A 13,219-nucleotide genomic window follows, 5' to 3' on the forward strand; every position below is an offset into this window, starting at 1 on the left:
CAGTGACTCAAAGTTTGTTTTTTGCGTATTCATGCAGCCCTTTAGTGCTGATGCATGCTTCTCATCAGTTCTTTGCCGCCGTGTTTTGTTTTTCAGACGGGCAATTACTATTCGAACTTTTTCATGGTCGGACAATGGAACGTGTTCTCCATCGTCATCGATTGGGAAATTGGATTCACCCTCTCCTGGCGTTGTACGTTCACTGCTATTCAGCAAGCTGGAGAAGTGTTCCCTCCATAATTTAAGTATGCTCTGGGCATCGGTGACTAGAACGCGTTTGAGGGTGATGATCCGGTCTTGAAACTTTCTGCCAGCCGCCGCATTTTTTCGAGCATTACCCCTGTTGGCCAGCTTATCAAGCTCTTCATACTCACGCATTTCAGCCTCTCTCTTTTTCCGTCTGCAAATGCGACTCGCTTCCCTCTTCAACTCTCGGTATCTATCTCTCCTATGCGACACGGCACTCTTCCAGCTTTTCTTTTGCATTTTCCGAAAATCAATGGTTTCGGTTGCAGCTGTACGTAAGGAGTTTGAAATGCCGTGCCACAGTTCCCTTATACCGAGTTGTTGACGAGTGCTCTCAGAGAGCAGGAGTGCAAGCCGAGTTGAAAATCGTTCGGCTGTCTGTTGTGATTGCAGCTTCTCGACGTCGAACCTTCCTTGTGTTTGTTGGCGTGCGTTTTTTGTTGCACAGAGGCGGGTGCGAATTTTGGCTGCAACAATCCGAGTCCGAGTCGATGTTACGACCTCGGAGCGCCCGCACATCTAAAACACTGGAGACGTGTCTTCCGTCTATCACAACATGATCGATCTGGTTGGTGGTTTTTCGATCCGGATGCCACAAGGACCTACTCGTCTCTGTCCTTGTCCCATCTATATCATTTCTTGGACGGCGGTGATGTCAGCCTTTATTTTCACGAGGACATCAACCAGCTGGGTAGCGGCACCTTCCCAATTAAGGAACCGGACATTCCAGGTGCATGCCCTCAATTCGTAGTCCTTATTTCATTTGCCATGGTTGTCATCGAAAGGGCGGTCTCTCATCCGAGGCAGTATCTTTTCAATGGGGGTATTCTTTTACGTGGCGGATCCCAAACCCAGCGAACAACTCTATGTAGGGGATGTTTCGCCTTCTCGAAATAGCTCGCATTCAAAAGGAGTAGACGTTACATTGCCCGACCAAGAAGAAGTTCGAATAGCAAGTAACCGCCGGAAAAGCAAAGGACCTTCAGACAACATCAAAACGGTTGCATTCCGTCAAATTATCATTTAAACCCTTTTAAAGTTTCTGCGGCTTTCTTATGCTTATAACAGACATACATGTTGGTATGCATGTAATACTATGTTCCGACCGAAAATTTAAAAGATTAGATTACATTTAAGCATTTCATAACCCAACATTGTTCTCACTGCCGTTAGAAAGATCAAAAAACAGCTGTTATTGTCTTTCATGAAGTCACATCGCTTAATATTCATCAAAAGAAAAGATTGTCATATAGTATTTTGAAATAAAAGCCGTATTTTTTTCAAATATTTTCCATATAATAGAAATAGTGGATGCATTTTCTCATTTGTTAAGTCGATTTTTAGGTGAAACTAGATTCATTGCTTTAAAAAAAATTTGTTTGTTTACATTTTTTTCCCTTTGTAGTGTCTAAATCAGCTGTGATAATGAAACAGATTTCCAATGCTGACAAATAGATGGCGCAAAATCAGAGTCGCACAGAATGATTTGGCGTGGATCAGATTCAAATCATTTCAATGAAGTGATTTGGAACTGTTATTTTTGTAATGTGAAATCTTGAAAAATTTATAAGATTAGTGGGAAAAACCACTCAACAGCCGAAATCGTGTGATTAAGTGTCGGTCTGAACATGGTATAAATGCTATAATTTCTTGTTTACTAACCCTGCCTGCCACGGCTAACCATTTTTCTCAGAAATTCCATTGCATTTACAAATTTTTTCTTCATGCATTAACACCAACGCACACGCTTGCATTATTTTTTTTAACATATACAGCATTCTGCAAATTCGAATTAATCATGCAAGGTTTAATATATTTCGAATTTCTTTAGTTAGGTTGGGTTAGTTGGATAAATTTTGTGTGAATTTTTAACTATATTTTACATATAATTAATTTCTTTTTATGGCATTAGAAATCCTATGCATCACAGTGTTGGTACATGTAGGGGAAATTTCCTACACGTAGGGATTTAAGTGGAAAGAAATGGACGTGGAGAAAAAAGGACAGATTTTTATATATAAGTAAAATGTAAAGATTTTTCGACAAAGTAAAATCGAAATTTCTATGTAATTTTTTTTCAGTCAAAATGCAAATAAGTCTATTTGGCAACTTTTTATCAAGAATATATTCGAATGGCAGCATTAAATCGGTTTCAACTTCACGTTGTCAAAGGCAGCACTCTGAAAAAGTGTTTGTATGGCAGCATGCTGGCGTCGCATATAATTCGTTTGCCGCTTTTAATTTGATTGCTGACTTTTTGTGAGGTAAGTCTGAAGTAAATTTAAAAGCTTTTGCTTTTCTTGACAAAAAGCATTTTTTACAGAAATGAGTTCTTCAACAGAATCGGACGAGAGTATTGCAAAGAGCCGCAAATATTGTAAACAAAAGTTTACAAATAAGTGGCTAGGAGACGAAAGATTCAAGGGTTGGTTACAAGCTTTGGCCGGGGAGTCGTTTAAATGCAAATGCGCTGCCTGCAACAAAATTTTAAATTGCGGCAAGTCTGATTTATTGAAACACGCAGAAACAAAAGCACACCAGAAAAATGTAAAAGCCATAAGCAAAACGAGCAAATTGAATACTTTTTTTAAGAGAAACGTAAATGCAGAAGGGGATATAGATAAAAAAAATTTGAAATAAGACTCAGCATGTTTTTCGCTGAACACAATGTCGCTTTGACAGTGGTAGATCACCTAACCCCACTTTTGAAAGAAATAGTGCCGGATTCTGAAATTATAAAAAATGTTGATCTTGGGAGGAAAAAGTGCACGAGCATAATATAAAATGTAGTAGCAAAAGAAGAAAAGAACAACTTGGTAAATAAGTTAAAAGTAAACCCGTTTTCCGTAATGATCGACGAGAGCACAGATATCGGCCTCAATAAGGATATGTGCATCCTGGCCAGGTTTTACGACGAAGAAAAGGGACGAGTTGTGGTAAAGTTGTTGGATCTACTACCAATAGGAGCTGATTGCACTGCAGATGCGCTGTACAAGACTTTTAAGGAATTAATTTTATCCCTAGGAATTCCATTTAATAACATAAGTGGTAAATAAAATAAAATGGTCATATGTATATTCTTCACATATATGAATATGTATGTACTCGTATAAATATAAATTTTAAGGTCATTTTTTATTCCTTGTATTTTTAAGGCATGTGCAGCGACGGCGCAAATGTTATTGTCGGGAAATGCAATTCATTCGCTTCCAGGTTGATTAATGACATTCCAAACGTGGTCGTTGTAAAATGTATTTGCCATTCGGCCGCAATTATTGCAAGTAAAGCTTGCTTAGCACTGCCAAGAGCACCCGAAGATCTTTTGCGGCAAATCGGTTCGTATGTCTCTGGAAGTTCCAAGAGATGTGCGCAATTAGAAGCTGTGCAGGAAATGTTAGGTGGGAGGAAGAAAAAAATCCTAAGGATGTGTGCAACTAGATGGCTGTCACATCATAGGTGCGTCGAAAGTGTTTTAGAAAACTGGGAAGTGCTTTTAGAATTTTTTAAGCAAGCTGTCGCGCAAGATAAGTTGAAATCTACAGAAATTATTTCGTTTGAACTCAATAACGAGTGTAATAGAGCTTATTTACTTTTTCTTAAGTATGTCCTCAACTATTTTAATACTCTAAATGCACTTTTTCAGTCCAAAGTGCCACTAATACATGTTTTTCAACGGGAATCAGAAAAATTATTTTTGAGTCTAGGTCAAAATTTCATTAAAAAGTCGGAACTTAATACTACTTGTGCTGTTAGATCACCGCATATTTCTCTACCAATCGAAGAAGTTTTTTTTGGACATGAGTGCATCGATCTCTTAACAACTATTCCGAAGGCTGCTGCAAACAAAATAAGAATGGATTGCCTGCAGTTTTACATTATTGCTTTAGAAGAAATACAGCGAAGATTGCCCCTTGGAACAGGTATATTTGCAGAAATGGAGTTTTTAAGTCCCGAAATTGCAATGGGGGTAAAAGGAAACAAAAATGATTTCACATTTAAAAATATTTGCAGCAGAATGTAGATGCTTACGCTCTTCTACAAGAGTGGAGAACTTTTGAGTTTAATTTTAAGAGATTTTAAAGATGGGCACTGAAGAGTTTTGGAGCAATATCACTAAAATGAAAAACTTTAATGACAATTTTCTTTTTCCTACTATATCAAAATTAGCCAAGTTTGTTTTAACACTACCACATGCCAATGCAGATTCCGAAAGAATTTTTTCTATAGTTACAGATGTTCGTACGAAAAAAAGAAATAAGTTAAGCCATGCAAATTTAACTTCGATTTGCATAATCCGCTCTTTTTTGCAAGACGAAAATCTAAATTGTTGCATTTTTCAGTGCAAGGAATCGCATCTAAAAAAAATGACAACGTCTGAACTCTACGACCATCATTAATATTTTTTTTTTTTGCATGCATATCATGCTTAAAGTATATGTTTACGTGTTTTTTGTTTGTTTAGTTTTTTTTAACCAAATAAATTAATGTCGCCTTAGTTAACCATCCATTTGATTGGATCATTCTTGTTGTACCTATGCTAGTCTAATTTAAAAGATGAAATGTATTTAAATGAAATGAATTTTTTTCTTTATTTATTTGTATATATATATATATGTGTGTATGTGTACTCATTAGGGTGATTCAAAAAAAACTTTTTTGTTTTTTTTTATTGGTACTCGGAAAAATGGGTTCCTAGACACCCCTAAGAAATCCTCTCCAAATATGAGTTTTTAATTGTAACGGGAAGGTCCTCCGCCTAACGGTTTCTATTTTTTCTTATTATCAGATAGAAAAATTTATATCTCGCTTCCAACTACTTGAAAAAATATCTTGTTAATTAGGTTTTGTAGGAAATTGAATGCTCTAAAATATGGTCTCGTATGATTTTTTCGTAAACCCAACCGTTTAAAAGATATTAACGTTTGAAATTTGACTATTTTTGGAAAAATTCTTTATTTCTTATTAATTTTATAACTCAATGAAAAGAAATTATTATGAATGATGAAACACATAGTTTTGTAGGAAATTTACTGCTCTATAAAAATGGTCTACTATGATTTTTCGATTAAGTTAAGCGTTTACGAGATATTCATCGTCAAACATCAATGCATATTAGGGTGGATCAAAAAAAAATTTTTTTTTTTTCGTTTGGTTCTGTGAAAAACAGGTTCCTAGACACCTCTAAGAAATCCTCTCCAAAAACCTATTCATAATAATTTTTTTTCATTGAGTTATAAAATTAATAAGAAATAAAAAATTTTACCAAAAATAATCAAAGTTCAACTGTTAATATCTTTTAAACGGTTGGGTTTACGAAAAAATCTTACGAGACCATATTTTAGAGCATTCAATTTCCTACAAAACCTAATTAACAAGATATTTTTTTAAGTAGTTGGAAGTGAGATATAAATGTTTCTATCTGATAATAAGAAAAAATAGAAAACCGTTAGGCGGAGGACCTTCCCGTTACAATTAAAAACTCATATTTGGAGAGGATTTCTTAGAGGTGTCTAGGAACCCATTTTTCCGAGTACCAATAAAAAAAAAACAAAAAATTTTTTTTTGAATCACCCTAGTACACATACAAGGCAATGGTGCACATATTATATTTTTATGTATTAAACATATTTAATATTATAATAAATGTTCCAAATGCCTACCCTTTTGTACTTTAAGGTCAAACTTTTTTGTTTTCTTTTAATATTGTAAGAAATGATTGGTAAAACTTGTAGGGAATTTTGTGGCGAAAAATTTTAGACAGCGTAGGGAAAAGTGGGGATTTTTTTCTTCTTTGGTGGGGATTTTCCAAAAAATTATGTACCATCATTGATTCATCAGCAGTTTCAATAATTATTCTACCAGGTGGAGCACATATAAATTGTTCGGTATATTTTATCATGAGGTACTATTAGCGAGTGTGTTTAGTAAATGTTTGTTTCATAGCTTAAATCGGCCTGCAAAGTGCGAAAATTATGTAGACACAAATGCTTGTTTTATGTGTTTAAAATACAATTAAGTTGTATATACATATCTACAAACAGATGAATTTAGAACGGTGTTGTGTTCAATTAAATTATTGTTGAGTTGAGACAGGATGCCGCTAGAAGGAACTGGATTGACCCGAAATTGTTTCTGGCGCGTTGGAACTTGTGGCGAATATCCAATCGAATGAGGTTCATGCGGCATAGAGCAGCACGGAATGTATCCAAAACGAATGTAGTGTATCTGCTCAGGGGACCATCCTTTATGCAGAGTGGGTTGATGTAGTGTGGTGAATTGTGTGGTTTACGAGTATGGTGTCATCGACTATGGTAGTATTGAGCAGAGCTTTATTAGTGTGTGCCAGTTTTTCCGGGTAGAGTGGGTAGATGCTTAACTCATTTAAACATTCTGGGCCCCCTAGGCGAATATTTTGCCTAGTATTATGTATAAGCTGATACATATAATTCGTCAGTTGGTGGAGTAGCCGAAGGCACAGAATTTTACCTGTAAGCAGCGGTTTTGATTTTAATATAAATTTGTATATTGTATTAGCAGTGGTGCTTGAAGTAGTAATTTCCTTTTGCGTGTTTTGACGACTTATTATAGTACCTAAACAAAAATGTTTAATTTTATAGCGGTTATTTACAATTTCTTATTTTATCGGTTTGGCATACCGGTTGTTTTTATATTCCCTTGTTGTATTAACGGCAATTGTTTGGATATTATTTATTCTCGGCTTATGAAGGATAGTAACTCCACGCCTGGTCAGATATGGCCAGAATGGGTACTCCTTAGCCTTGGAGAGAGGACTGTGAAATTAGAGGGATCTTGCGAGAGAATGGCCGTGAATGGAGAACTGCTTCGATTCATAGAGTAGAAAATTCTTCATAATTAAGTTAATGCTTTCTATAGCTGATTCCCACTAATCACCAATGTGAGGAGCGCTTATTTAGATGCGAATATTATTTAACTTTTTGGAAAATTTTATTTTAGGTATTATTTATGCACGTATGCACCATCTTTTTATTTTTTAGTGGTAGCCCGCCACCGCTCTGGGATTTGTGCAGTTTTTTTTTTCGTTATTGGCGAAAGCCATCCTGCGGGGCCGAAAAGTTGTATCTGTTTTTAATATAAGGACTTTCAAAGGTAACTTTAATTTTGTGTTTTAAACCCATTCGTGGAGTATTGGAAAATTGTGGCTCTAGTGGTAGTCGTACGACGTACCGGCCATTATTTGATCGAGTAGTTGTGGCTTTAGAGAAGTGCTCACAATACTGATCTTTTATAGTTTTGTTTGTTAATGGGAGTTTCTTTAAATTTTGCGATTTAATTAATTGTGAATTAAGGTATTTGTCTTCAACTAGAGTCGGTATGGTGGTAACTGGTTCTGTAACTAGTCCACCTTGTGCTTCGCTGTGCAGCGTTTGAAATTTTTGTGCCTTTGAGCAACATGGTGTGTCTTGGCTATTTTTAGAATTTTGGTTTTCGGGATTTGCTTTTGCAATTAAACCCGTGGTTCTTGATTTATAAGCGCTTTTATGGGGTGAGAGGGGATATCTGCTGTAATGAAGAATTGAATGGTGTCTTTTGTGACAATATAAGCAGTTATATTTGCTTTTACAATTATTAAGATTGTGTGAGTGGGACAAGCAGTTTGTACAGAGTCTTTTTGACCTGACAAAAGTTGTTCCTTTCGTTAATATTTAAGTTTTTAAACCTCTGGCAAGATATAAGTTTATGCCCTCTTTTACATAGTTCGCATGACGTATGTTTTTTCTGTTCGGATGTGAACGATTGCGTTTTGTAAAAGTTTTTTTTTTGAAATGATTTTATTACTAACTTGGGGTCTATTTAAGCTTCCATTTTGGTCATGTTTGCTCTTAGTTTTGATTATTTATTCTTCTAACCTTTCCGCAATTTCATATTGGGTGGTGAGAAAATCTTTCATTTGTTGCCACGTTGGGCACTTTTTTCGTGATGAGAGCGATTCCTCCCATAGAAGTAACGACTTTTCTGGTAATGCGACGGTGCAAATGTTTACCAGAACTGGGTCCCAGCTGTCTGTGGGAATATTTTGTGTCGACAGAATCGACAAACAATTAGAAACAGTGGATTGTAATTTTACAAATTCTTCACTTGTTCCTTTTTTGATTTTAGGCAAGTTTAATAATGTCGTTACTTGCTTGTCGACCAGTATTCTTTCGTTTTCATATCTAGCTTTTAGAGCTTCCCAAGCCAAATTGAAATTATCGTCATTAAGAGCGAACTGTTTTACTAAGTAGCCTGCTTGACCTTTCGTTTTGTATCTGAGGTGATACAATTTTTGCGCTTGTGATAATTGATGATGGTTTATGAACACGGCCGTGAACATGTCCCGGAAGGACGGCCATTCTTCATAACCTCCGTAAAAGGTTTCTGTGTCCCATGCGGGCAACTCGAGTTGGATGTCTGAACTTGCCTTCTGGCCGTCTTTTTGTGGCAGCTCTACTCTCGGATGTGGAGTAGGTGCAATTGCTTTTATTAGCTTTAATTGATCGGAGATCATAGCTTTTGTTTCTTCATATTGGTCTAAGCAGCATCGTAAGCCGATGATTTGAAATTGTGTGTTTATGAATCGTTAGAATCTAGAATGGCGTCATGAGCCGCTTGGAGGCGAGTCCAAAAGTTCTCAAGATTTTGAATTTTGATTTCTAATAACGATTCAGAGTTTTCATAAATCGGCGAAGAGGCAAATCTAGTGCAGTATCTTAATAAACTGTCACTTTGTGAAATGAGTTTAACAATTTGTTTTGAGCGTGTAGCTCCGATAGGTGTATTTTGATTAGTGCTGTTGTTAGCCATTTTTGCAAAATAATATTATTTATTTATTTTTTAGTTCGCAAATATATTTGAACTTTTAATTGGTATTAAAAAACCGCGCTTTTTATTAATTAAAATATTTGATATCCGAATGATTTGTATTTAGGTGCACCCTAATACCTGGACTTGTATGTGCTTATGTTTTGTGCAATTGAGAGCTCGTTGAAGAGATCAATTCGCTTTGTGCCTAAGTATGCACGAATTGTTTGTGTGCTTATGATTATGCTTTTTCTTATATTCTTAAGCAATTGAGAGCTCGTTAGAGAGGTCAATTCACTTTTTTGATTAGTATGCACAAATTGTTTGTGCTAATGTACTTATATTAGCAAACAATATGCTGTAATGCAGAGCCGCTCAAAATAATGCGCAATTTATTTACCAACGCATACAATCACACATTTGATATCTGCTAGCGTATGATTGTGTGCGCGCGCTTGCTTAGTACACTGAGTGAAATCGTGCTATCTAGTTATTTTGTTATTAAAAATTTAGAAAAAAATAAAAAATTATGGTTTTTGATTAAAAAAGCAATTAAGAACAACAATAATTTAAGTTAATTTTTTTTAACTTTCCATGATTTTTTCCATATCGACTTCAAGATCGTAAGTTTTGATTCTCATTAAGTCCTCTATATGCTTATTCGAAACTGAATTCCTGTATTTCGAGTGTATTTTTGACGCTGGCAGAATTAGCGTCATAGCGTACATGCTTCGACTGCATTTGCTTGCCTATACTCCGAGTATAGGCATGAAAAATTTTGAGCGGCTCTGCTGTAATGCTTGTGTAAGTTTGCTTTTTTTGAAGTAAAACTTCTTTAGGCGCGCTTGGCTTGGGGAGTAAACTGGTGAAAAGTGTGATTCGCCTCAGTGTGATTCGCCTCAGTGTGATTCGCCTAAGTGTGATTCGCCTAAGTGTGATCAGGCGAAGTGAACGCAGAGAATGTATAATATAGACAGAGAACGTTTAATATAGAGAAGGCAGAGAACGTTTAATATAGAGAAGGTTCACGGCGCGGAGATCGTAAAAATATTTTTGGCTAACTCGGTCGAGATGGTCCAGTTTCACCACAGACAAATTATAAGCGTGTTTCACCACGAATATATCAGAATTGAGCATTTTCACTGTTAAATGAGAAAAATAATGCGAATTCCAATGTAAAGTAATGTATGCGTACAGATTCGCTTATTTACTATGCTCAAACGACTCTGCTTATAATTTATAGATCGGTATACATACATACATATGTATATTTGTTATGAAAACACATAAGTGTGTATTTTGAATTTGACCTATGTATTTGTATACCATAAAATCTTTGCAAGTATTACTACCTAAATATACATTTTATATGGGTTTGACAGGTCATATATGTATTTACTATATACAAAAATATGTATATGTACATACATATATTTCCTTTAATTATTAAAAGTCTCGATATCATGTTAAAAGACCAAGCGGTCGCACATGTGCTCATATATATGTAAACAAATATGCTAGACCATAGGGATAATGTTTGTAAATTTGTCTAGATGCAGTACATATGTATGTACACTCAATGCTTCATGCGAAATCTCCGTTGAGACGGACAACTAATGGCGAAGCTCGCGTTTTTTGCTTCCATGTCAACGAGTCAATCTGTCGACACAGCATTGTGTTGTTGGTAGAAGATCCTAGCTGTGCCGAAACAATAAGCGAACGATCGTCTATTGTTACTGCTTCCCTTGCCGCGCTAACAGCTTCGCCAACAAACTTGCGTAAATATGTATGAATATATATGTATGTATGAGCTTGCATACATATCGACGCAGATTTTTGCAAGCCGCGTAAAATACAGTCAATTCCGGTTATGTGGCACAATCAAAGATACAGATTTTTGTGTTTTGTCAAAAATAAAAATATAATATGGTACATAAGCGACTGCGGATACTTAACCGAGTCGTACATACTTAAAACAATAGTTTGAATGTATTTCAAAAAACAAACCGTGAGATGCAGCAAGATATAGGCAGTTAAGAGGGATGACTTTCATTAAGCGGAGTACTACTTAACCAGGATTGACTGTACACATGAATAAGAGGAATATTGAACATTTTCACATGTACATATTAAAAGACCAAGCGGTCGCGCATATTCACGTACATACATATGTAATTATGTGTGCATGTAAACAAATTTGCAAGAACCAGAGAACTTGAAAGTATAGACAGAGAACATAAAATTTGTTAACATTGTATGTAACGGGGCATCTCGACACGATAGAATTTATAGAATACTAGCTGTCAAACGAATTGCCATTGCCATTGCCAAATCTGTACGTGGGCATTTGCTAGCATGATAGAATCATTTGCGCAAAGGCGTAGGATAGGTAGGTTCGAGCTGATGTAGCGCATGCTTTGAGCTCTTGAAAATTTTATTTTATCATTTGCGAAATGCCGTCGGGTAGGTAGCTGATGTAGCGTACGTTTGAAATCTTTTATGTGGAAAATAAAAAAAGGATTAAGATCCTTTTGTTTACAAATGTATTTCTGGGAAAAATAAGATAATAAGAAAAGGAGAAAGATCCTTTTTTTACAAATGTACTTCTGGGAAAAATAAGAATTCATATTTTTGGACTATTATATAGGGTGATTTTTTAAGAGCTTGATAACTTTTAAAAAAAAAAAACGCATAAAATTTGCAAAATCTCATCGGTTCTTTATTTGAAACGTTAGATTGGTTCATGACATTTACTTTTTGAAGATAATTTCATTTAAATGTTGACCGCGGCTGCGTCTTAGGTGGTCCATTCGGAAAGTCCAATTTTGGGCAACTTTTTCGAGCATTTCGGCCGGAATAGCCCGAATTTCTTCGGAAATGTTGTCTTCCAAAGCTGGAATAGTTTCTGGCTTATTTCTGTAGACTTTAGACTTGACGTAGCCCCACAAAAAATAGCCTAAAGGCGTTAAATCGCATGATCTTGGTGGCCAACTTACGGGTCCATTTCTTGAGATGAATTGTTGTCCGAAGTTTTCCCTCAAAATGGCCATAGAATCGCGAGCTGTGTGGCATGTAGCGCCATCTTGTTGAAACCACATGTCAACCAAGTTCAGTTCTTCCATTTTTGGCAACAAAAAGTTTGTTAGCATCGAACGATAGCGATCGCCATTCACCGTAACGTTGCGTCCAACAGCATCTTTGAAAAAAATACGGTCCAATGATTCCACCAGCGTACAAACCACACCAAACAGTGCATTTTTCGGGATGCATGGGCAGTTCTTGAACGGCTTCTGGTTGCTCTTCACCCCAAATGCGGCAATTTTGCTTATTTACGTAGCCATTCAACCAGAAATGAGCCTCATCGCTGAACAAAACACGCGCGCGAAACACATTTCGAACCGAACACTGATTTTGGTAATAAAATTCAATGATTTGCAAGCGTTGCTCGTTAGTAAGTCTATTCATGATGAAATGTCAAAGCATACTGAGCATCTTTCTCTTTGACACCATGTCTGAAATCCCACGTGATCTGTCAAATACTAATGCATGAAAATCCTAACCTCAAAAAAATCACCCGTTATAATAATTGCGGCATAAATTGTATATACCAATTGAAATAATAAATTTAAAATGCGCAATAATATTTTGATTTATGCTTGTATAAGTTTATTAAATTTAAGACTTCGCTCATTCCCAACCCAATTTGCATAATTTTTCTGTAAATTAACAATATTAAACTAAATATTAATTTTTTGAAAACATGTTATTTTGAAAATGTACTTTATTTTTATAACATAACACAACCGTCTTAATACTCGCTCTTCTAAATTTCATATTGCCAAATTGAAAATGCCGTCGGCATATGTGCAAATGGGATATGTTGCCTCTTCAAAATTTTCATAGAAATGAAAACTGCCCTGTCAAACTGCTGAAGTGACAGCTTCTAGCTTACTATACATGGCAAACTAGATAGTATTCTATGTCTAGCAAGCTATGAGCAATGTGGAGTCTCCACAGGCTATGTGCACGGCAATGCAGCTAGTATTCTATAAATTCTATCGTGTCGAGATGCCCCTTAAGGAGCATGCATGCATGTGTTTATGTCTTCATATTCATATTCATGCATACATATATTTATGTCTCTTCATATTCT

The 13,219-nt window shown here is 35.9% G+C and overlaps 1 protein-coding gene and 1 long non-coding RNA gene across 5 annotated transcripts in view; one reads left to right on the plus strand and one right to left on the minus strand.

Moving 5' to 3' along the window:
- The window catches only part of LOC125776414 (uncharacterized), a 39,279-nt gene that overhangs the window by 14,614 nt on the left and 11,446 nt on the right, over positions 1-13,219 (minus strand). The window lies entirely within an intron of this gene.
- On the plus strand, positions 895-4,866 carry LOC125776340 (protein ZBED8-like). 4 transcript variants are annotated; one of them, XM_049448089.1, is made up of 5 exons: positions 895-2,081; positions 2,159-2,267; positions 2,328-2,510; positions 2,570-3,294; positions 3,402-4,866. In XM_049448089.1, the coding sequence occupies exons 4-5, from the start codon at positions 3,096-3,098 to the stop codon at positions 4,265-4,267; spliced, it is 1,065 nt and encodes a 354-aa protein (XP_049304046.1). In that variant the 5' UTR covers positions 895-2,081; positions 2,159-2,267; positions 2,328-2,510; positions 2,570-3,095; the 3' UTR covers positions 4,268-4,866. The 4 variants fall into 4 exon arrangements, with proteins under 4 accessions (XP_049304046.1, XP_049304045.1, XP_049304044.1 ...); XM_049448088.1 differs by having other exon boundaries at positions 898-2,086; XM_049448087.1 differs by having other exon boundaries at positions 899-2,081; positions 2,159-2,274.

The sequence above is a fragment of the Bactrocera dorsalis genome, chromosome 2 (genome assembly GCF_023373825.1).
Source record: "Bactrocera dorsalis isolate Fly_Bdor chromosome 2, ASM2337382v1, whole genome shotgun sequence".
Classification (NCBI taxonomy): Eukaryota; Metazoa; Arthropoda; class Insecta; order Diptera; family Tephritidae; genus Bactrocera; species Bactrocera dorsalis.

What these genes read in the sequence shown, in the direction of transcription:
- LOC125776340 (XM_049448089.1), top strand. Translation starts at nt 3,096, where the DNA reads ATGATCGACGAGAGCACAGATATCGGCCTCAATAAGGATATGTGCATC. An exon ending in TCCATTTAATAACATAAGTG is followed by an intron (nt 3,295 to 3,401) that starts GTAAATAAAATA and finishes TGTATTTTTAAG; the next exon opens with GCATGTGCAGCGACGGCGCA.